Below are 25,452 nucleotides of genomic sequence, written 5' to 3'. Positions count from 1 at the left end.
CGAGTGTCTGCAAGCCTCGCGCACCCGGCAGGAGGTCCCACCGGGTGCGCGAGGCTTGGGGCGGCAGCGGACTGCTTGCGCGCACCTAGAAGCTTGGGGCGCGCTTGCCCCAAGCTTCTAGGTGCGCGCAAGCAGTCCGCTGCCGCCCCAAGCCTCGCGCACCCGACGGGACCTCCTGCCGGGTGCGGGAGGCTTGGGGCGGCAGCGGACTGCTTGCCGGCATGCAGAAGCTTGGGGTGCGCTGAACTCAGCACGCCCCAAGCTTCTAGGTGCGCGCAAGCAGTCCGCTGCCGCCCCAAGCCTCGCGCACCCGGCGGGACCTCCTGCCGGGTGCAGGAGGCTTGGGGCGGCAGCGGACTGCTTGCCGGCATGCAGAAGCTTGGGGCGCGCTGAGCTCAGCACGCCCCAAGCTTCTAGGTGCGCGCAAGCAGTCCGCTGCTGCCCCAAGCCTCGCGCACCCGACGGGACCTCCTGCCGGGTACGGGAGGCTTGGGGCGGCAGCGGACTGCTTGCCGGCACGCAGAAGCTTGGGGCGCGCTGACCTCAGCTTGCCCCAAGCTTCTGGATTAGCGCAGGGGTCCGCTAGCCCTGGGAGAGGCGCCCGGCTCTCCCACGCTAGCGGAGACCTTGCCGGCACGCAGAAGCTTGGGGCGCGCTGAGCTCTGCACGCCCCAAGCTCCTGGTGTAGCGCAGCGCACCTGGGGGGGAAATAAAATTTTTTTCCTTTATTTCCCCCCCTAAAATCTAGGTGCGTCTTATGGGCCGGTGCGTCTTATGGGGCGAAAAATACGGTATAAGCTCAACTTGAATGGAATACGGTACAAGTGCTATGGGTTGTCTTTGTTGGTGGGAGAAATCATTGTGTCTCACTGGTCAGGTTAATAATAATAACAACAATAATAATAGTAGTAATTTATTTATACCCCACCCATCTGGCTGGGTTTCCCCAGCCACTCTGGGTGGCTTCCTACAGAATATTAAAATACAATGATTCATCCAGTATTAAAAGCTTCCTTAAACAGGGCTGCCTTCAGATATCTTTTAAAAGTCTGATAGTTGTTTATTTCTGTGACATCTGATGGGATGGCGTTCCACAGGGTAGGTGCGACTACTGAGAAGGCCCTCTGCCTGGTTTCCTGCAACTTCACTTCTCGCAGTGAGGAACCCACCAGAAGTCCCTCGGCGCTGGACCTCAGTGTCCAGGCAGAACGATGGGGGTCGAGACGCTCCTTCAGGTATACTGGGCCAAGGCCGTTTAGGGCTTTAAAGGTCAGCACCAACACTTTGAATTGTGCCCAGAAACGTACTGGGCACAATCCGCCTTAAGCCTGGCAGCCACCAGTCAATAAAGTGTTGACCCACCACTGTCCACCTGCTTCAGTGGGTGCTTGGAGCTCAGAGTATCACTTGACAAGAGGACTGAACTACTGCACCAGCAAAACAGAAAAGAAACCAATCCTCTTCCACCTATCAAGCTGGAACATCAGGACCATGTGTCCTGGCTTGTCCACTAACCTGTGGCAGGTCAACAACTTTTCTGAACCGTAGGCCCAACAGAGGGCTTGGGGGAGTGGTTAGGTGCAGGTATACAGAAGAATGATGCCTCAAACACCAGAGTGATCAATTCTAGTGCTTTATTAAAGAAGGGTATAGACTTACAGCCTGCCAGGTCTCCTAGGTATTACATATGTAGAAGATGGCCATCACTGACCATGAGGTGAAAACGCTTAACACTGACATTGCCACTGTAGAGAGGACCAGAGTCACTTTGACTGGCAGCCTCTGAGAGAAGAACTACACCTTTTTCTGGCACAGAGGACATCCAGAAGAACCATGTATCCATGGCGTAGATTTCACAGTGAAGAACTCTCTTCTGTCTGCAATAGGAGCAACTGAGGGCTCAAAACATTTGCTTTTCCTCTGCCTCTCAACCACCTCCAGTCCAGTTAACATCTCAAGCTTCTACACACAACTCTGAACTGAGCTTGTGTCTGCCTCAATCAGTCTACCTAGTCCCTTTCTTTTTGCCTTCACTGTATGATTGTTGAAACACCTGAAACTTCTAAACACATCATAAATAACAGGCTCTAAGGACACTTAAAGACTTTTATCTTTATTTGAATTAAACTAGTTCTGCATGCCAAAATCAAAACCAGTGCCATGTCATAATAATACAAGCTCTTCCTAAGCCAAACATATTAACATCTATTTTTAGTAGTTGTATTTAGACATTTACTTTTTCTTTCCCCCTTTTTAAATGAAAAAAGTATAAAACTGTTAGCTCTGAAGTCACACAAGTACAGCAATGCTGTAAAACAGCTTTACTTGTTTTCAGCTCAGTTGCATTGCACTGGCCTTTTAAAAAGGACTTGCTTTATTCACAAGCACTTTTCTTTGCAGATGCAGCCCTTCACGTTCCAGTCAATCCTGCTGTGGAAGCCCCCCCCCCCAACTTTCAGAAGCAGATAAATGGGCAGTGAAAAGAACTGTAGTGGAACCCCCTACCCCCACTTCACCCCCACATAAAAGCCTTCTTGCATCTAAAAGCTTCCCGGTCCAGGATTTTAGCTTCAAAAACCACCTTCAAAACAAAGATATGCAATAATAATAATAATATTTGGAATGTAACAAAGTGCACTCTGAGTTAATGCCACCTCAAGCACTGTCTCCAGTGATAGATGAGGACTACTATATAGGAAAACAAATATTTTGTATAAAATCAGTAGTGAAATAGCTGAAGGGGAAATTGCTTCTGGGAAAGGAAAAGCTCTCTTGGCAAGTTCTGCATGAAAACATTCCAGAGAATCCACTCTATCATTATTTAATGTTTGCAGAATATTCTACAACCACACAACAAACTCTTCTTTGGTCTGGTTTACATAGCAAGTGTTTGAGCTTTTGTTTTAAGAGCTGTCAGATTAATGTGTTCATGTATATATTCTCAATATCATTCAGGGGCGAAATCATTTTCTTTCATCCTGCTAAAGGATGTAGCAGCTTTGAACACAAGTTAATTTTTAATGTAAGAACATGTTCTTCATGCTTACAATTTAATATTACTTGTTTCCAGGGGCAGTATGTTCCATTTTGCTGCCTGAGGCAAAATGTGAAGGTGTCACAATTCTGCCACCCCCACGAAGCCTCCTTTATCTAGGTTACGCAGCGGAAACCAGAAATCTCACAGGAAACTGCCACCACTGCTGATGCCACTTCTCCACAACTGCAGAGTCTGCGGGTTGGGTGGGGCACCTATAAGCGGCACTAACTTGTAGGCTTCTGCCACTTGAGACGGTTGCCTCAGTCTGCCTCATGGGCTAACAGGCTCTGCTAGATAGCATGCCAGAATATGCACATGTTAATAGTTTAAAGAAGAATATAAATACAAAACTATGCTACAAAAAAGGGGGGGTTATGCACAGTTCCCTTCTCCAACTTTTTTTCTCACTCCCCCCCCCAAAAAAAAGACAACAGGGGAAGACAACGGGAGTTGGGGGGCGGGGAGTAATCTAATAGCTACACCAAAGAATGTACATAGAAACCTAGGTACCATTAGTCCATCTACTTCAGTATTGTCTGCAGTGACTCCCCAGAGTTTCAAGTGAGGGTCCCTCTCAGTTCTTCCTGAAGATGCCAGGATAAGAAAAGAGGATGAAAACAGAGTCCTTGGTTGAATTTTACTCTAATTTGCATTCTCACAGTAAGCCCAACCCCTGCTTGAAGTGACAGAACAGACAAAATCATAAACTGAAGGCATAATGGAATATTTTGTGTTTGATCTACACATCATCCATTTTTAACATTTGTACTGCAGAGACTCTTTGAAAAAGGCATTTTAAAATGCATCAAAATTGGTGATGGGAAAACTTTCCTCTGGTCAGCTTGAAACTGGCTCTTTAAATTACAGTGTTATTCAGAGACCTCAGCGTGGGTGGTACGCATATTTCCCCCCCAAGAGTTCTCTCCAGGCTCAAATGGTTGTCATTAGATATTACTGCTCGCCCAAATAAAGGGAAATAAGCCCTTTAAGAGCTCCACTTGAATGCTCTAAGATCTCAGTTCCCATGACTGTCTGCTATTGCATCCTATCCCAGGGAGTGGGAAGTTGACCTTTCTGTTCAGTACAAGGTAGCAAGTGGTGGCCCCTTGGAGCTCTAATTCTTTCCCTGCAGTTCTTAAGAATTTGAATAGGCTCTCAGCTCCCCTGCCTGAACTTTTATGAAATCCTAGCTCCTACATCTTATAATACTGCCTTACTGGTTTCAATTATCCCTCAAAATGCCATCTGCTTTTGCCAAAATCTCTGCATAATTATCACAGATTTGGTAGCCATCACAGGGTGGGCTTTAAAATCTCTAGTGAGCAAAGCCGGTGAAATTGCTGGGCCCTGGAAATGTGCATTATCTCGTGTTGTCTGACCAAGCAATATGAAGCTTAGCCATTTGACTATGCTGAATCTTAGGCAGAACATCTTTTCCTGCTCTCTTTTCCTGCCCATCTCTGATTTCCTGCCCATGCTCTGATGGTGTTTCCTGCTTGGCAGGGGGTTGGACTCGATGGCCCTTGTGGTCTATTCCAACTCTATGATTCTATGATTCTATGATCCCAAATCCCTAATTCCTTGACTTTTTTAGATTATGGTGGTGAGGTCAAACACGTTGTTCCACAAAGGCTGTGTAAATTAAATTATTTAACTAAGATGAGTCAAGAGTCTTCCCTGTGGTTGGTTCCAGATAAGCTCTAGGAACTCTCATGTTGCAAGCGTTAGAAGCTTTCTTATGCTTGCCTATAGATCCCTGGAATCTTAAAAATAAACATTTAGAAGCATGTATGATCAGCTCTGTACTAGCAATGATTAGTGTCCTTGACTTGGACAATAATTAAATTAAAATCATGTTCTGAGCATGTGCAAAAGCTCATTCTACATCCCAACCCATTGAAGTATTTATGAGGATAACAATGCACAAATGGGATGCTTCCGATTATTACAAGATGGCTAACTTGCAATTAGAAACTTGGGGGTGTGTGTTCATTTACATCAGTGGCACACACACCATGCATATATAAAATGAACTTAATCTGATTTATGCAAAAGATTTAACACCTATTTCCATTCTATAAATACTGGTAATCAATTAGTTTCACTGAACACACATTGGAAAGGTTGAAGGGATCGTCTTATTATATCTACACAGGGGACTACAGATAGTCTTCTAAGCAGAAAATAGTCCCTTCATTGTTGTTCGTATGACACAGGTGTAAGAGCTAAAGCTCTGAAGGCAGCATTCTGTTAATAGGGTCTTTCAGCAGTAGGTTCACATACCCCTGAGATCTTTCCAAAGTGTCTCCTTGAAGACATGATGGTTTCTAAGAAAATATTCCCCACTGCATGTATGGAAATACTTTCAACATATGTACTGGGGAAAATCTTGGCCCAAAAAAGTCAGAATTTGTTCCAATATTTAGTCCTACTTTCTCTAAAAATGCAAATCTAAGAGCCAAGCTAGATGTGACATCAGGAAACTTGTGATAAGATTTCCTGTGTTTCCCCCACCCACAAAGGTCAGCGTAACCACAAGCTGCCCAAATTGTTTCCCTGATTCCTTAATTGCTACCCAATCTGTTATTTTCCCCAAGGAAAAAAATGTAGGCATAAAGCAGAACGAATAGATATAAGGGCAGGTAATCCAGATGAGGAAGCTGGGGAAAGGGCTAACTACTCGTTCTTGAACATTCCAACCCCAGTCTGACTTATGGTGCTGGGCAGCTGCTTTCACCTGGTAGGGGAAAAGTAAATCTCCTAACCATAATTGCGCTATTAGCTATTTCCCCCTTTTAAAACATATGAAATAATATATATTAAAGAGGAAAGTTCTACTGTGATTAAACCAATTTCTTATTTGAAGGACTAATTACCATGTGCTATAGGAGGGCAATGGCGAAGTTCAAATGATTGGATCCCTGTGGATAAAGATTTCACTCAGACTGTTATGATTGTGATTAGACTTAAGTCTTGGAGAAGCATTAGTCATGGGCTATATCAACAAGGTCATTAGGTCCCCTAGGGTATCATCTACATAATTCTGACAAGAAAATTAGTTTTATTAAGCATTCAGATTGCCTTATGGATCAATTTTCAAACTACATAAGCATGGAAATATAAATAAAACCAGAACCTGACTATTAAAGTATCCAAACTTTCAGTTTCTAGGTATTTTCTAGGTTATCTAGTTAAATAAAGTTATAGTTAGACATTCTAGACATACAGTGGTACCTTGGGTTACATACGCTTCAGGTTACAGACTCCGCTAACCCAGAAATATTACCTCGGGTTAAGAACTTTGCTTCAGGGTGAGAACAGAAATCGTGCGGCGGTGGCACGGCAGCCGCGGGAGGCCCCATTAGCTAAAGTGGTGCTTCAGGTTAAGAACAGTTTCAGGTTAAGAACGGACCTCCGGAACGAATTAAGTATGTAACCAGAGGTACCACTGTATACAGATTTTTTTTATTTTTTTAAAAAATACACCCCCTCGCAACCTTTCCTTTTTCAGACACTCGCATAAATCATTCAACCTTCAATAAGGAAGATACAATCACCACAAAATCTACCTCTGCATAAAAACAAATAGCTAACACCCAAGATAATGTGGGCAATGAGTGTAGCCAATAACACCATTTCACCAATAAAGCAAAACAAAACATACTGGCAGCAGTACAATCAACCTCATCTCCTGCACACCTACACCAAACAGGATACTGCTGTTTATGTTTTCCCATTCTGAGAGCTGAAGAGCTTGGGAGAGTTTCTATCACATTCCCTGAGTTCTCGGGGGGGGGGGACCCAAATATACCATACTTTATACTGTGTATTTTATTGAATGCAGTCTCAGACACTGCTTCCTAGAAACAGAGGAACAAACACCAATTAATCAGTTTATTTCTATAGAATTGTTTTTGACATTGACATTTAACTTGTGGAAAACATCCTACTCAAATGGTATTAATAGGAAGCTACCTTATACTTGAGCCATACTACCAACTCTAGCTAGCTCAGTATTGTCTTCACTAACTGGAAGTGGGTATCCATGATTTTATACAGCAATCTTTCCCTGCCCCATCTAGACATAACAAGGATTGAACATAGAACAGCATGAAGACAAAGCATATGTGCTATCATTGCCTGAGTCCACCCTCTCAATGAACAGCTACAAGCATTTGTAGCTGTTTTCCCCACATGTAAATGGTGACATGATCTTGTCTGAGTTGGTAACACTGATGCTATGCTGCTCACACAAGTAGACCCGTCACAGAATGTTCCTAATAATAATTCCCTCTTTCTAATTCAAGTCTTTGCTTGCTCTTAAACATGTAGACAAAACCACACAACCCTTACACATAAGGGAGTTATTGGCACACTTGGGGTAGCTGTGAGGTTTGCAGGGGTTGAACACCCGCCCTCCAAGGTAATTTGTTTCAGGCTAAGAGGCTACTGCAACACAAAAAGTTGAATGCTAAGCAACTGGTGATAGGACAATAAATATTTCCCAGAAGAATTGCCAATCAGGGCAACTTGTCTGGAGTCCATTCCACACCTGAGTATCCCACATGCAGTATATGAATGTTGATAAGGTTACAGGTAGGACAATGCCAGACAGAAGAAAGTTTTTGTCTCATTGGGCTTACTGATTGTGGTTAGATGCTTGTGTTGGCAAAAAAGAAAATCAATCAGATTCATGCACCCAGAGTTCTTGTACCTCTCAGCCGCAGGATATATTTTCTCTTCTGAGTGAGAAAACCCAGTGGAAATCCAAGTTTTTGTGCTTGCAAGTGACAGTTCCTCCTCCCACCTATATGCAAAGGAAATGGTGTCTGGGACAATGCCTGAACATGGAGGCTTGTAACTGAGAAGAGTTTCATCCCAATGGTATTTTATATATTTTTATATCAAACCTTGAGAATAACAACCATCAGAGCATAGTACTTAAAATGAAGTCATTTTATACCATTATTTTTTATTGTGTAGAGTTGAATTCTACTCTCATATCTCTATAACCTTGCTTAATGATCCTGGGGTTAAAGTTTTGTCTTTTCTTTTTCTCTCATCTGAATAGTGGAAGTCCAATTTACACTATGCTAAGTTTATTAATGTCATCCTAATCATTTTGAGATATATGGAAGGAGTAGGCTGCAACTGGCATCTTTGTAGGCAATTAAAAAAGGCAGTAAGGTCAAAACAAATAGTATCTATGCCAGAATGAATGGATTTTAGTACCAATTAAGAATTCTCAAATAAATATCAGCACACAAGTGCAAAACTAAAGGAAATCAGAAAAACATAACAAAGAAAGGTTTGCTTTTGCCCATTTTGTATTTGTCAAGAAGTGAAACCCATTCCTTATCACTGCCTAATTACTACAGGCCCGTTATGTAATGGCTTTCTTATACACTTGAAGAGCACCAGAGCAAGTGGTATTAATGATAGCTGGCAACAAGATGGAAATGTAACATGAAAGGCTACTCTCTGTCTTCAAGCAGAAAGATGAACACTATAGCTAAAACATTCTTTATTCACACTTCACACTACTGCCTAAAAGAGAGGAAAAAAGGGTAATGAAAATAGCAGTAGGTTGATGCACACTGCATCCATTAGAGGCCATAAAAAGAAAACATTTCTTTGCTACTCCAAGAGCTTGATAATAAAAACATCCTTTCACCAGTACCAATCCAACTTAGTGTTTCTTTATTAGCTCCTTTTGTTCCACTTTCCGAATACGAATGTCAGGGACTGGAAGGACTCTGGCCAGTGTCTAACAGAGGCAAGAGGCCAGGGGATTGACCTAGGAGAGAAGGCCAATGATTTATATGGTTTGGTGCCACCCATAAGGCAGAAGCGGGTGTGTGTGTGTGTAATGGTCAGAGCCATCTGAGTCAGAGATGAGTCAGGAAGTGTCATCTGAGTCAGAGATGAGTGCAGGAAGTGTCAAGAGGAAAAGGCTGTACAGGTGAGGGACACACCAGTTGAATCCCTTCCCTTCCCTACCCCACTGAATCCTAGAACCAAGAGGGGTGATGGCTTCCATGTAGGAGAAGCCTCAGGCTGCACACGTACACCCTGTCAAATGATGGTACATAAGCTGGTTAGGAGGCAACTGCTCCTCAGGGCACAGACCCGAGGAAAGCTGCCTAGAGGCTAGAAGTGTGTGTACATGTGTATCTGGGACACGGTGGGAGTTATGTGTTTGTGTGTTTGTCAATACAGAATTAACCCCTTGGCTGGGGGTGCCTAGGAAAAATGATAGAACAGACTTGAGAGAAGGAATGCTTCCTCACCCCTTCCCAGCTTTCCTTCTGTTTGTTTGTGTGTGTGCATGTGCCAGAACATACAAGCAATTATTAAAACCACAGTTTTCCAAGCAAGTTTAAAATCACAAGCAGGACAATTTACCTGCTTTCCAAGAATTAGAGAGCAACATAAAAGACATTCCTCTAATTTTGTATTTTTAAAATATCTGACTTAATATAGCTGCATTTAAAAAAAAGAATGGTATTCAAAAGGATGGTATTCAACTAAACTTTACTCAAAGTAAACCCACAGAAATTAATGGACCAAACTTAGTTATATTCCAAAGAAAGAAAGAAAGAAAGAAAGAAAGAAAGAAAGAAAGAAAGCTCAGAGTCTAGGGCATCTGCCCAGGGCACCACTCCAGACTTCCTTATTCATACAAATGGGTTCAAGGCCCTGTACTCTTGACCTGCTATACCTGCCTTATACCAAGTTAGACCACTGGGTCCATCTTGCCTAATACTGTCTCTCCACAGTTTCAGGTACAGATTTACATCAGACCCTTTACATTGCCTAAAGGTAAATGTAAAAGACCCCTGACAGTTAAGTCCAGCTGCAAACGACTCTGAGGTTGCAGCACTCATCTTGCTTTACTGGCCAAGGGAGCCGACGTTTGTCCGCAGACAGTTTTTCTGGGTCATGTGGCCAGCATAACTAAGCTGCTTCTGGCGAAACCAGAGCAGCGCACAGAAACGCCGTTTACCTTCCCACCGGAGCGGTACCTATTTATCTACTTGCACTTTGACGTGCTTTCAAACTGCTAGGTTGGCAGGAGCTGGGATCGAGCAATGGGAGCTCACCCCGTCGCGGGGATTCAAACTGCCGACCTTCCGATCGGCAAGCCCTAGCCTCAGTGGTTTAGACCACAGCGCTACCCGCATCCCCCCGTACATTGCCTATTCATACCCAAACAAGCGGAAGCTTTGCTCTAGAATTTTATAATTTCCTTCTGGGACTATTAACCCCGGAGGTATATTTGCAGTTTATATAGGCCCTTGGCAGAGGTCTAACTTTTCATATTACCACTATAGATTACTTCAATCAAATTAGGTTTTCAGTAATATTTCATTTTTTCTAACTACTTCCAATTGTTAAAAAAATAATTTTCTAAGAAGACTCCCCCCTTAATTTAGAACAATCTGCCAGCTCAACAAATGGCTTTACTGAAAACCAATTTATACAACATATTGATTAACTATGAAGTAACAGAGTAACTATAATGTCAGAAAAGTTTTAAATATAGTCCACAGTTCACTGAATCACATTTTTACACAGGAACAGATAAAAACAACAAAACCAAGCCAAATGGCAGACTCTTTTTTAAAAAATAAGAGAGTATGTTTTCTGTCTTTATTTAAAGAGAAACAGCTATTAGGAAATTTGTTGTTGAGCCAGTATTTCATTGGGAATCAAAAAAAATATAAATAAATTACATACCACTATGCACTAGAGCACACAAGCAGTGAAAACTTTATAACAGGCTTCATTTACCTCTGATCCCATCGATCTACATCATCCACATTCAGCATAAATGCCCATAGAAAAAGAAACTACAGTTTTCCATGGCTAAGCCATGTCAGCACTTATACAAAATAGTCTATGTTTTAAAGTATTTCTGATTGTTTATTGATTTTATAATAAAATTTGCATGGAAGTCCCAAAACTGTTGTTTTTGACGTTAGTTGAAAACTTTCCCTTTTTTCTAATTCATGAATGAGTTCATTTTATTTTGTAGTTTTTAATTCTTGTTGGTTTCATGTTTTTAGCATTGTTTTCTTATTTGTATTGCATTTCATGTTCTATTTTTGCACACCACTTTGGTATTGTTTTAATGTAGAACAGTTTATAAATTCTGAAATAAATAAAGTGCATATTGTTTTCTTCTTTCTTGTTGTAGTTATATTGAGCATCCTACAATGTATTTGATGCATAGACTAGTACAAACAAAACATAAACCCTCAACTGACGTTCAGTCTGAAAATGGGGGAGGGAGACAGTAGGGAGAAGAATTCCAAAGTTAAGAACTACATTATTCATACTAGGAAGCATATTCAATTAAGTGTTTAACTGTTTCCTAATTTTTCTGGTTGTGATTTTAACGAAACTTTGCTAATCTTATATTCTTATTCAAAGCTTATTGAAAGTTGGAGCAGGAAAATACTGTGGCTCTTCCCCAGCAATGACTCCCAGTATGAGCTTACAAGCCGTAGAACTACAATAACTGAAAACATTGTAATGGAAACTGTTAATACATTCAGAATGAACAAGCGCTGAAAGTCAAGTAAAGTACATAGACATATGAATCATCCCTTAATGACTGACCTAAACAATAATCTGACAACTCTCTTGTGGGAAGACACAAACACCATGCTGCCCTAGCACTTCATGCATAGCACTCAAAAGAATTACGGCCCATTTAAGCAGTGAACAGCGAGGGTAGTCCACATGTTGCCCTCCAGATGTTGCTTGATGCCAACATCTATCAGCACCCACCAGCATGGCCAATCATCAGGGATGATTAGATCTGTAGTCCCAGAAACGTCTGGAGATTACCATGCCAGCTACCCCGGAGTACACCCATAGGGACATAACTGTTACTGTTTTTCTGTTGCATGTTCCACTGACTAGGAAAGCACCATATCCCCCAACAATTACAAACTGGTTATGACACTAAACAAGCTTGATATAGATTGTTAGAATGCCAGTTAAAGCACACAGATACCACAATTTCTAGCCATTCCTTCAGAAAGTTCTTCCTCCAAATTCTGATGTTGCCACATGAGCTTTTTACAAGAGATGAATGTTTGCAATAAGTGGAATGGGGGACCCATGTTCATCAAGCAAAAGGGGCACTTTAAAGAAGCCTGGGACCGTTGCTCAGCTGAAAACATCTTAGAATTTGGAATTGTTAACAACACTTTTATAGTCTTGATGACCTATAATGACCCCTGTTTCTCTTCCAGTTTCATTTACTGTTCAGCAGCTTGTCTGGATGCAGTCATTCATTCATTTATACATTTATACATTTGTATCATGCACTTTCAACTCCCATGTGTCCTTATGGCACAACTTTTAGTGTCCTACATTTATGACAAATATCCAGGGAGCAGAGATTATGTACAGAATGCAGATAATAAAAATGCAAACAATCACATTGATTATTCAAAATTCCTTTGAAATAAACCCGAAAGTGTTTCTTGCTTGATAAATTGCCAAGTAAAGGGGATATGACAGGGCCTTGGCTGTTCATTTTAATTGTTTGAGATTTAACAGTGCCATTAACAAGAAAGACACACATTTTTCAAGAAAGAAAAATTACTCCAGTTGAATTAAGTATCTCCTTATTGCCGCTGGACTTGACATGGCTTGGCTTAATTTCTAGAAGAACTTCCATGGCATTAAATGGGTGTGCAAAGGAAGGGATGGGCAGTGTATAAACTAATTTGGTGTTTCTGTATAATGAGAAAGGGATTTATTTATTTTTGCAATTGATAATATCTAGGAAAGTTAGAATCATTGTGCATTATCCTTACTGCCAGTTAAGCAATAACTGGCTTAACACTGGCTATCCTTTGCTCTGTCATGCCAAATCTGGTTAATCAATGATAAACATTGGTTTTTGCCAGTCATCATCACAAAATGCACACATGCTCTTTCTGATATGAAAATTCAACTGAATGAGAAGTAAATCAGATTTTGTTATTTCATAAAAAAGTATAGCATTTTGTTATCCACTGTTCAAATTCTACAACAGAGACTGAAGGAAGAATCAATTAGGTGCTGTTTAGCCACATATTCTGGGACAAGAAGGTGCAGGCTTGGAGAGAAGAGAAACTTTCTCTTTTTTTCTTTTATAAGAAATTAACTAGAATTCAGGTTTCATTAGAAAATCTATCTATTCTATTTTTTATATTATATTAATTCATGTTGAGACTCTGCACTTTAACGAACATGTTAATTAATACAAAAGATAAAGGAAACTAATTACAAAATGTATTTTTTGTTTAAAAAACACCTCTTCTGTTTTAGATTAACTGCTGCTTATTGTTTGTCTAAATCTGACAAACTGTGTTAAATTTAGCTATGGCTCTTTTGAAACAAGCAAACATGATGGCCTTCCTTTGCTGGGGCATCACTTCAACTGGTATTTTAAAGAGGGCCAGGTTCCTTTATTATGCATTTAGATATGATGTTTGTAGTCTGTGTAGAATCTGAAGATCATCCAAAGCAGCACACAAGAGGATTCAGGGGGATGGATGGATGGATGTGCAAGCCCAAGCCTCACTGTATCTTGCTCCTGTCATGATAAACCATAGTCTATCATGATGTCCTGACCAGCTCATTATAACAAGCTGATGAGCATTTCCTAGTATTGTTGACATTAAGAAAAAAGAAATTTTAAGGACAAATGTTTGTCTATGAAATAATAAAGGTAATTGAAATGCACAAAATAGCTGAAAGGAAAATATGCACAAACATCAGCTATGTTAATGTAACTTGCACTGGGGGAGAGAGGGAAAGATTGACTTAAGGTCACTGACTAGATGAGGAGAAAAGGCAGAACATGAAATGCAGTTTTACAATGTCAAACACAAAGGCAAGTCTAATCACAGATTTCAGAAGGAAAATTCAGAGAATTGTTTTACCATGTTTGGCAAAGCAGTTTACAAAAGAAAAAATAAGCCCCACAAATGGAGAGCAAACCTGTGTTATTAAACAGAGACTTTGTAAAACCCCTATAAAGCACAGAAACCAAAGTTATTTTTGGCTAGTCCTATTAGTGGCAAAGGGAGAAAAAGAAAAACAGATTTCTTGAAATACGGTAATCTTTAATGTCTATTAACATAATGGAGACAGAAAAAAAGCATGTCTTTGTTCTCAAAATTGTTGTTGTGCACAATGGTGAACAAATTATTATCCACTATATTACTATATTATTTTACTATATTATTTATCCAGTTTCTGCATCACTTCACTCCTTAAAGAATGGATTCACAACATGGCCTCTTTACCTTTGCCTGAATGACAATAGAAAGCAGTAAATTCAAAGAGGTGAGGCTGCCCGTCTCTAGATCATGCATTGCTCTCTCTTTTCCTCATCTAACTGGAGTAAAAAATTTCCTAGCTGTGCATATAGACCACATTTTTTAAGGCATCATTTGTCAGTTTTGGTTTTATCTTAGCCCATCTCTACAATCAAGCAATAGGAAATAGGAGAAGAACAAGAAGTAAATTGTTAAATAAATTGAGAACAGGAAATGGTTTTGTCCATTAACTCTGAATGTTTAATAAAGCACTAACCCTCAAATAGCAGCTCACATTGTTTTGTGAGTGTCTTTTCAAAATGTCTGACAGTATTGTCAGTATTGCATTTGGATAGGGCAGGCTTCCTCAAACTTGGCCCTCCCGATGTTCTGAGACTATAATTCCCATCATCCCTGACCACTGGTCCTGCTAGCTAGGCATTATGGGAGTTGTAGGCCAAAAACATCTGGAGGGCCAAGGTTGAGGAAGCCTGGGATGAACGTTTTGATGTGTTGAAGCAATGTATTATAGACACCCAGAAGCTTAAATCGCAGAGCTTGCAATAACTATATGGCAGGCCAAGCTATAGGATTCATGGGGTCAGACTGGGGGAGTGTGCAGTCCATGCAATGGATGAACTCAGGAAATACTATACAGTACAGTCTAACCTCTTTTTGCCACTTCCTGTACTTTTGAGATTTGTGCTGAGCCATGTAACTGTGAAGATGTACCATGAGAATGCATAAAAAACAATTTGATAACAAAGTCACAGGACAATGTAGAATCAACATAAGAAATTCAACATAGCACTTTCTGGCACCTTAAGCTCTGAGTGCTCTGTTGAGAAATGTGGAATATAGATAAAGATAAATAAATAAATATCCAATCTCTTCCTTCTGCATAAAATGCACTTCACATCTTCCCAGTTTCCTACTTACTTTCTAACTCATCCAAATCCCCCTCTTTCCCACTGATCCTGCCATCTCTTTCACATCCTTTGGGACTCAATCAAAACATGGGACCACTCTGACTGAGCATGGTTTGCACACACTCCCAAACCAAATCATTTTCAGCAATTTATTTGCAAAAATGTTTGTGCTTTCTGCAGAGTGTGTGCACAGAAACATTTCCCCTTTCTTAAAGCAACTGGGGATACCTTATTATAGTAAGCCACAATGAAACTGTAACAATCCTGGCTGACAGATGCTCTATAGCAAACGGCAATTACAAATGGGGCACAGGAGCAGAGAAAGACACGGAGAACCACCTTAAATAAAAATGATGTAAGCTTCTGGGGACATTTTGTGCCCTCAGATGTGCTACTTTTTGCACCAAATATCCACAGTAAAACATTTAGCATGGTCCTACACCTCACTTGCTCTAATTGGCCTGCCTTTACCATTCTTCAATCCCTCTAGATGCCACTTGCTTTTATTTCAAATCACTTTCCCATTTCTCTCTCTCTTGCCTTTTTTGCAGAATAACACTTACCCTACTATTAGGTCAAGTGAGGTGATAACTTCAGGCAGCAAATGCAGAAGAGCTGTGCTGGCAGCTCCTTTGCTGCTCCTTCTAGTATTCCAGTATTCCAACATGTTTTGTTCATATGTAAGCTGTACAAGTGAGCAGCATGCTTGAATAGGGCTAGGGACTTCACATGATCAACCCGAATCATGTTAAAATGTTCAGAAATGTTTTAACTCCCACATGGAGGCTGCGTTTTGCTTAAACATTATTTGTTTTAATGTCTAAACCTGAGCCTGTCCAAAGAAGATACGGTAATTGTTTCCGACAATGAGAACCAGGATCTGAAACCACAGTTCGACAGATCATTGACAGCCCATACACTGAGTGCTGTGGGGATAGGCATGAACTCATGAATGCTGAGCAGATGGGAAACAAAAGTAGACAAGACCTATAAATCAAGGTTTGCTTGTTGCATATCTCAGAGCTCAAACCACAGCACGGCTTCTTAGCTATGGTTAGCATAAGACACAGTTGGAGTGTCACAAGGCAGAAGCAGTGTTCAGCATCATTCATAGGGCGTTTGTCATGTTCAGGCAATTGTGTCATTGGTGTCAAAGGATACTGTGCACTAGCAGTTGAGCTCAGAAATCCAATAGTATTAAGCAATATGCCTTGTTAATTTAGACAGCCCTTATATGACAAATCACAGTACAGTAATTAAAAACATTATTTAACATTATTACTCTTAACTCTTAATGTTCTTTCTTTCTTTTTAAACTAGAAATGAAAAACCAGTCACTTCTGGTTTCATGTCTTGAAAGGGATAAAAGGGATAAAAATATTTTTCTCCCTCTAGACTCTGCAGCCTCTTCCAGTTTAAAATAATTTGCTTTATACAGCCTCTCTGATTTTTAAAAAGTCTCTCCTCATAGGGCACAGTATTCACTGCACACTGTGAACAGTTATAGAGGGAGGGGTGGGAGGAGCAATGTTCTGTCCTGCAGCTATGACTTTGTAATCAATACAATTCTTGACAGGAATATAAATCTAACTTACACAGTGAACAGCTAAAGTTTGAAATTTTCATGGAAATCCTTACTTTAGTAATCACAGATTTATAGGCTTGCTGCTGAGATTGCACAATGTCCTGCCCAACAACTGGGAAACAATTTATATTCTTAGCTACAGTTTACCAGTATTTGAGCATGTATTGTATATAGTTAATGGTCCAAACAGCAATAGTGCAGAACATAACAAATATAATATTAACTAATATTGAAAATGACTGTTAGTGCCTTCATAATTTTGAACATCATTTGGTATGTGATATGCCTTTAGAAAAAACACACACACACATTAATATTCTCATTTGAATTATCAACACATTACATACGTAGTTTAATCTATTGATTACCCTGCTTTTAACAAATTAAGGTGGCAATCATATGTGCACTCGCTTAGAAGCATTCTTGACTGTGATAGTACAGATGGATATTGGGGCAGTATGGGGGGAAGAGAGAGGAAGAGAGGAACAGCACAAAGAAAGGATCAAGCTCTGTAACAAACACTAAACCTTACCACCATATTTCCTAAGTAGTGTTAATTAAAATTCTAATTAAAAAAAATAGTTGCAGTGCTGCTATTAAAAAAAAAAGTCAATTTTTCTGAACAGAGAACAGTAATGCAGTTCTCCTGATTCATTTTATACAAGTATGTCTTGCACAGATGAAAAGTTTGTTTCTAACAGCTGTATGGGACAAATTAAGTAGGATGAGCTCTTCCAACTTGGACATGATGGCTGTAGCTGCAGAACAGGACTGTTGGGACTTTAGCACTTAGGTTCAGAAGGGCTAAGCCTATTACAAGGTGAGCCAAACTCCCCTCTGGTTGTAGGCTTGACCTACAACCAGCTGTCCTCGGCCCTTGCCCATAAAAAATGTACCAAGCAGCTTCTTACTGATATGTCCACATTAGATATTTGGCACTGCCCTTGTAACATTCCAGGCACAAAAGCCTACATGAGATGTGTTTTGCATCAGTCCTGATGACCTTACTAAAATGTTAGGATTCATAAAACTACTTCGTCTCTTGGTGGTGCTGTACATCTAAGGAACACCTTGACCCAAGAGTAATTTAGTACTGGAGGTGTACTATTATACAGCTTCATTAATGTGTAACCCCAAAATTTTTGATCCCCCTCCAAAATGATGCCAAAGTTTGGTGCTCATTTTGTGCTGTGAACCCTGCATTTTGTACCATCACCCCAAACTGAGTACCGTAATTAACACAGCAACCCAGGGTTACATGTACCCTCATGTAGACTGGCTACATATGCATTCCCGTCATGACAAAGAGGTAACATTTCTTGATACCCCCAAAACCTTTAATATTCTAATGAAGCCATTGCATTATGAGACATCATCACCACCAGACAATGAGCAGCAGGAGAGTTCAGCTGGGTTGCTCTGTGCATATTTCCCCCCACACATCATGTCCTAGCTATTGCAAGCAGTCTTTAGCACGTATAGGATGCAAAAAAAAACACTGATGAAGAAAAGGGGCTGAGAAAACCATATGGTTCCTAATTACAAATCCCAATTGTAGCAACAGTTAAAGGTAAAGGTAAAGGGACTCCTGACCATTAAGTCCAGTCGTGACCGACTCTGGGGTTGCGGCTCTCATCTCGCTTTATTGGCTGAGGGAGCCGGTGTACAGCTTCCGGGTCATGTGGCCAGCACCGGAACACCGTTTACCTTCCTGCTGGAGCGGTACCTATTTATCTACTTGCACTTTGACGTGTTTTTGAACTGCTAGGTTGGCAGGAGCAGGGACCGCGCAACGGGAGCTCACCCCGTCGCAGGGATTTGAACTGCCGACTTTCTGATCAACAAGTCCTAGGCTCTGTGGTTTAACCCACAGCATCACCCATGTCCCTTGTAGCAACAGTTAGCTTCTCATAAATTGTTAATAAATAGCAGATAGAACTTTTTCTATTGATAAAGAACACAGGAATTATGTATTTAAATAAGTCTTTGAAGAAGTCCCAATGTAATACAGAAGTTTCAAAGACCATTAGTTACACCTCTCTTGCTTAATGAAGTAACAAAATTATGAGATTCAGTGCAAAGTGTTGTGCATTACTGGATTTATTTGAGCTTTTACAGTATGGCATTAAGAATTAAAGCACTTCAGATATAAGCACCTGGTAACAATGATTTCATTTACTGATTTCATTTACTGGCAAAAGACCAGCAAACTCATTTCAGTATCTTCTTATGGGGAGGGGGGGTTTCTGAAGAATTACCAACCTGTTCCCAAAATAAAATATCTGAATGTTTTATAGAGAATAATTTATACAATGGAACAAATAAAATGCAGTCTACAGCCAACTTTTCCTAGTGGATTATTTTACATATATCTAATACTTGAAATAGCTCATTACTATTTGCAATGTTCTTTTTAAAAAGGGAACATTATTTCTCTAAAAGTAAAACAGTTATCGGAAGGGCTGAAAAAAATAATGAAATCGGTTTATGGATCAACATCCCACCCAAAAATTGCTGACAGGTGGAGTTTAAATATACATTTAAATGGCTGAGAGCTTGATTACTTGTACTCACAGTTGACATTGATCTCCTTTGATCCCTTTAGTTGTGCAGAAACATTTTCCCGTTTGCATGTGACAAATATTTGCATGTCCACTGCATGTGCACGCTATAAAAAACAAAGAGGAAACTGCTGAAGTCTCTCATTCCAGGGTAACTTTGTATACAGATTAACATACTTTGATAATTATTTATTAGCTAGAGGTAATGGTAAGACTAATTTTCTCTAGTAATACATTTCATAAAATTAGAATAAATTCAGTAGTGGAAACTTAGCAAGGAATTCACAGAGATTTGGAACTGCTGTATTTGTCATCTTGCTCTGTGCTTTGTGTCATGCTGTTTTAATATTTTCTTGTTGTCGGTGCTTATTGACCAATGGAATGAACTGTACACAGAATTATAGGCATTTAAAAAAACAAAAATTGATATCGGCTATTGTGGATTGTATGAGCCCCAGATATGGAAATATCCCCACAGTGTGGCACTCTGAGTAACACTCTAGCATTCTCCCCAAACATATAACATTATAAATCTTGTTAACAATCACCAAATTGAAAGAGGGAGCCAATGAAAACAGGTGTACTGTAGGCAGATAGTACTCATACATTTCCCTCTTAAGATGCTCCAGAATACAGCTCCATTCTTTCTTTTTGTATGTGTACATAGTGGAGAGAGAATCTGTGCGATTTGGTAATTTCATAAAAAGTAAGCCACCAAATACTATCCTAGAACACATGTGGAATTTGAAGAAAACAATACATATCAAAGGTTCCCAAACAAATGATTTCTTCTCAACACTTGCATCATTCCAAATATATATCACTAGAAACAAAGCCAAATCACGAAGAACCAATGGAGTCAAAGCACTAACCAAAGGATTGGTGTGGCACATATGCCAATGAGGAGAAAGGAAATGTCCTCAATTGATGTTGGGGACTAGTTTTTATCACTGTGAGCAATTATGGTTTCAGAACTTATCTAAATTTTGACTTCAATTAATTGTGTAACACCAATTATGAGGTACTTTCCACCATGCAAATTTATTAAGGAACTCAGGGCAATGATATTTCAATGTTGAATATGTTGCTAAATCACTGGCAGAGCCTGCTTGTATGGAAGTGTGCAAGGTTTGACGAGAACAGGTAATGACAGAGAATATATCAGATGAAAAGAACCATCTCCTTGTAATGCAATATTAGTATTATTACTAGATACTAGTGCATTATGCATGATCTGAAAATCCATCAGCAGCATAAGCTTCTCTCTAATAAGGTATGCTTCCTCATATCTGTATATTGAGTTCAAATATCAATCATAAACTAAAAGATTTTTGATGAATGATGATGAGGCCATCTTTCAAAGCATGTACCGAATTTCTATATTAGATAGAGCAGAAACACATACTAAGCAAGACTGACCAAATAGAACTTTTTTTTTCATTAGCCATGCATACCCTTCCAGAGTAGTATATCATATTACTCCTTGTACAGTTATGACTGCTGACGCAGACCCTGCACCTTTCCCCCTGATTTGGGGTCAATACTGGGAAACCAAGCCTAAGAACTAGACACACTTGTGGTAGGATGTGTAGTTCTTAGGATTGGCTTAAAATATTGTCCCACCTTCCCAGAAATATTGTCTCTTGGCTATATAACTCAGCCCCAGAACAGATGCAGTGAGCCTTTATTTAATACACTGGTACCTCGGGTTAAGAACTTAATTTGTTCTGGAGGTCCGTTCTTAACCTGAAACTGTTCTTAACCTGAGGTCCCACTTTAGCTAATGGGGCCTCCTGCTGCTGCTGCTGCTGCCGCGCCGCTGCTGCACGATTTCTGTTCTCATCCTGAGGTAAAGTTCTTAACCCAAGGTACTATTTCTGGGTTAGCAGAGTCTGTAACCTGAAGCGTATGTAACAGAAGGTACCACTGTACAGCCAACCCCCTTTTTAAAAAACTGGCACTTTGAAAAAGATTTATTTCACAACAAGAATTGTAAAAAGTGGTCTGTCAGGAGTTGAAAGTCTTTAAAGAATCAGTAAATGATATATACAATATATATTGAGGCTGGATAGCTCAGTCAGTAGAGCATGAGGGCCATAGGTACGAGCCCCATGTTGGGTGAAAGGTTCCTGCATTGCAGGGGATTGGACTATATTACCCTTGTGGTCCCCTCCAATGGATAAGACAAGGAGAAGTCCCTACCATCTGCTTTTTATTCAATATTGGCAGAGAGAGGCTTGGGAATGCAGCCTCTTCGAATGATGGTGTTGTCCCGAGTAAATCTCCACCCCCTTATCTCCCACTTCCTCATTCGTCAACAGCACCACCCCTTCTACGGTTGCTGCTTAGGGCCGTCTGTCTTCGAGCTCTTTGCTCTCCTACTTTTAAAGCTCACCTGGTTCTTGGAGATGGTGGGTCTGGAATGCTTTCTAGTGATAACGTGTCAGCCAGCAGCTCCAACTCTGTCTCTTCCTCCTCCTCTCCCATTATTTCCCAACTATTCCCCTCATCTTCCTCTGAGCTGTGACCTCCCTCAAACCCCTGTTGTAATTCCAAACTACTTCTCTGGAATTGTCAGGCTGGGGAGGTAGTCTCCACCATTCCTCCTCTGCCGAGTCCCTGACACTGGTGAAATTTTGCCTATATCGCACCATCAAACTCTGCTTCCATCACAACTGTGCACACAATATTTGCTACTTAAATGTACTAGCCATGGGCATACAAAATTCTTACAAGATCCAGGAAGTTAACTTGTTTAAAAACCAAATAACTGTTGTCTCTTTATTCAGGGCACCTTTAAGCTATAAAAAAACCTTTAATCAGATAACTTAGAAATATAATGATGCCTCCTGGATCAGACCAAAGGTCTATCTAGACAAGTATCCTGTTTCTCGCAGTAGCCAACCAAATGCCTTCTAGTAGGCCACATACAAGACATGATGGCAATAGCCCTCTAGTCCTGTCATTCCATTGTGACTGGTATTTACAGGTACAGTGCCTCTCAGAATCAGCTCTATCATGACACAAAATTAGGAATGGCAGCAGGAGGCAGAAAATTTGCTCCCCTGGACTCTGCTCACTTATCTCTCTGCCCTCCACTCAGCTCTCCCGAACCACCCCTACCCTCCTCTCCTGATGGTCATTAATTTATCTAATGATTTGTACTTCCAGCTAAATGAATCTAAAAAGGCCAGTGAACAAAATGTTTCTTCAGCTGCAGCACACAAGCTGGCACTAAGGAGGGAGAGGCAGATGGTGAGGGAGGAGGAAAAGGGACATTTGCAGGGCTTATAAAAACTGAGGAAATAATGACTGAAGTGAAAGAAGAGATACAGGCTTAATTCCAACGATCACAAATGAGTTGTAGCAAGCCTGAGGCTTGCAGGTTCCCTCCTCCTCCAAGAGATTAGAAGCAGCTAGTTTTTAATTTGTGACAAAACCATAATTTGCCGATTTGTCACCTAATTTGCAACTGAAACAGAACCTACCTGTGATCCTGGTTGACACAATTTATACCTAGCTGCATTAGGATGAAGCTGCTAACTATGACTTGTCACAACTTAGAAGTTCAGTATTGACTACACTGACTGGCAACAGCTCTCTAGGGTTTCAAATGGGGTACCATCCTAGTCCTACCTGGAGATGCCAAGGATTGAATCTGGGATCTTCTGCATACAAAGCAGATGTTCTACCAATGGGCTATGGTCTTTTTCAAGGAGAGGGGTGAAAGTCCCATTGCGCAAATGAAAATCCTTGCACTGATGGGACACGGTAGTTAAATGCCACCCTCTACATTGCAAAATAAATATTTGTTACAGCTCCAGCTGGCAGCTATATTGCTTCCAGTTATATAAACAAACAGATTCCAGAATAGTTTAAATTGCTAATAAAATGACACATATTTACAGGGTAAGTCTAACACTAAATAGTGTAAAATCCTCTTCAGACGCCATCAATATAAATATTCCTGTTAACGTAAAAATGCAGGAGCAGCAATGGCATGTTTTTATAGCACATTTAGTGAGAAACATACACTACACTTCATTATGTTTGCAAGTATGTGTTTCTTTTTTCCACTTGTCTGCCCTTGACAAATGCACAAGAAATTACAAGCTTTTAATATAAGCAATGTGCACTGTTTAATTTACCACAACCTAAAGCTTAAATGCTTGATTTTATAGTAAATGATTAAAAGACAGTCAGATAGTTAAAGAACCTCAAATTGTAGAATAGCTATTTGCAATTGCACTGAACTAGTAAACATACTGAATGATTTTCATTGTAAGGGTAGTGATTATTGTCTTCTATCCCTGCACTGAAAGCTGGGCAAAATGGACTACCTACTTACATACAATTAAGTTTTTGGGGCACTATCATGGATTATAGCCAACAGTCAAACACCACAAAGCTTCAGTACTCATCTTCTAACCTGGACTTTGCGAGTCACATAACATTTGGCCAAGAATTTGGGAAGAAAGACCACGCAGCTTTAAGATTACGATAATCAATAACTGATGTGACCGATATGGCAGGTAGATCTCAGGTCTGCCATTACCAATTTCATAAAGCATACCAAGATGACCGTTTCAAAATTATAAGGTTCCATGTAAGGCTCAAAACAGAGTGCCGTGTTAGATGAAAGGTTTTCATCAAAATTTCTCTTGAAAGTAAATCAGAAGATTGGAAAAAGGTGTTGTACTTGAAAGCCTTTATGAAATCTATGAAACACTGAAATAATTTATATATATGCTCAATCAACTATGTGTTATTAAGATAGCAGCTATATCTGGCTCTGCATCACATTTGACCACTCTATTCCTCCTTCTGAACAAGCATCTGTTTAATATATTATTACTAGCTCACTGTAAAAGTAGCACACAAATTTTCATCACAGCAATAAAAAAATTCAGACAAATATTGGTCACTGCACAAAATAATCCTTTAAAAGCAGCAGCTTAGGTACCAGCACATTCATTCATTCATTCATGAAAACAGTGTAGAAACATCTTTGAGGCAGCAAGAAATTTTAATGCTATTAGGGCAAATAAATATGTGCATACTGTTGTATACAATATGGAGATTTTAAGAAGAAAATAAAGGTTCTTTGAAGACAATATAATTTACTAAAGAAAATCCATGCAGTAAAATTACCACCCATATAAAACTTATTTAATAATAAGACTGTGGTGTGACTGTTTCTTGCTTGCTGGCTCAGCATAAAAAATGTAGTTCCTTATGCTGACAACAGAATAACCACAAACATTTTCATGAAGTACACATTTTAAGCAATTTAATTTAAAATGCAGTGGTTGCTTTCACCATTATTTCAAGTACTGCTGAAAAGGAATTTCCGTTTCAAAATGAGTTCACTACACAGGTTATTTGCTTACCTTGGATTATTACACAAAAAAGGGTGTACATGAATAATTTTTAAATGCATTTGTAAATAGTTTCAATGTGTCTCTCTCAAGAAACATTAATAAAATGTGTGCTATTTATATTAACTCAGCATATTACACTGATTTATTAACATTCAGGGCAAAACTGAACGAAACTAACGCAGACTGGAACATTCTAATGTTCATGGGCACTACTGAAAGATGATAAAGGGATGTCTGGAAAGATTAAAGGTATAACAAGCTACTGCACATTGTAATAATAATAATAATAATAATAATAATAATAATAATAATAATAATAATAATAATTTATTATTTATACCCCGCCCATCTGGCTGAGTTTCCCCAGCCACTCTGGGCGGCTCCCAATCAGTGTTAAAAACAGTACAGCATTACATATTAAAAACTTCCCTGAACAGGGCTGCCTTAAGATGTCTTCTGAATGTCAGGTAATTATTTATCTCTTTGACATCTGATGGGAGGGCGTTCCACAGGGCGGGCGCCACTACCGAGAAGGCCCTCTGTCTGGTTCATTGTAGACAGTCTTGTAATAAAGTGTAGCCATTTACCTCCAAAGTCAACAAATAGCACTTTATACGTAAAGTATATTGCAA

The 25,452-nt window shown here is 40.0% G+C and overlaps 1 protein-coding gene across 3 annotated transcripts in view; it reads right to left on the bottom strand.

Moving 5' to 3' along the window:
* Positions 1-25,452, bottom strand: part of ATRNL1 (attractin like 1) — a 524,570-nt gene that overhangs the window by 347,115 nt on the left and 152,003 nt on the right. For all 3 annotated transcript variants that reach the window (XM_082222558.1, XM_082222560.1, XM_082222559.1), the window contains exon 20: positions 19,453-19,546. In XM_082222558.1, coding sequence (XP_082078684.1) covers positions 19,453-19,546 — 94 coding nt within the window. The remainder of the gene's footprint in view (positions 1-19,452; positions 19,547-25,452) is intronic.

The sequence above is a fragment of the Podarcis vaucheri genome (genome assembly GCF_965113315.1).
Source record: "Podarcis vaucheri genome assembly, chromosome: 5".
Classification (NCBI taxonomy): Eukaryota; Metazoa; Chordata; class Lepidosauria; order Squamata; family Lacertidae; genus Podarcis; species Podarcis vaucheri.
This window is presented reverse-complemented; position numbering and strand designations above follow the sequence as displayed.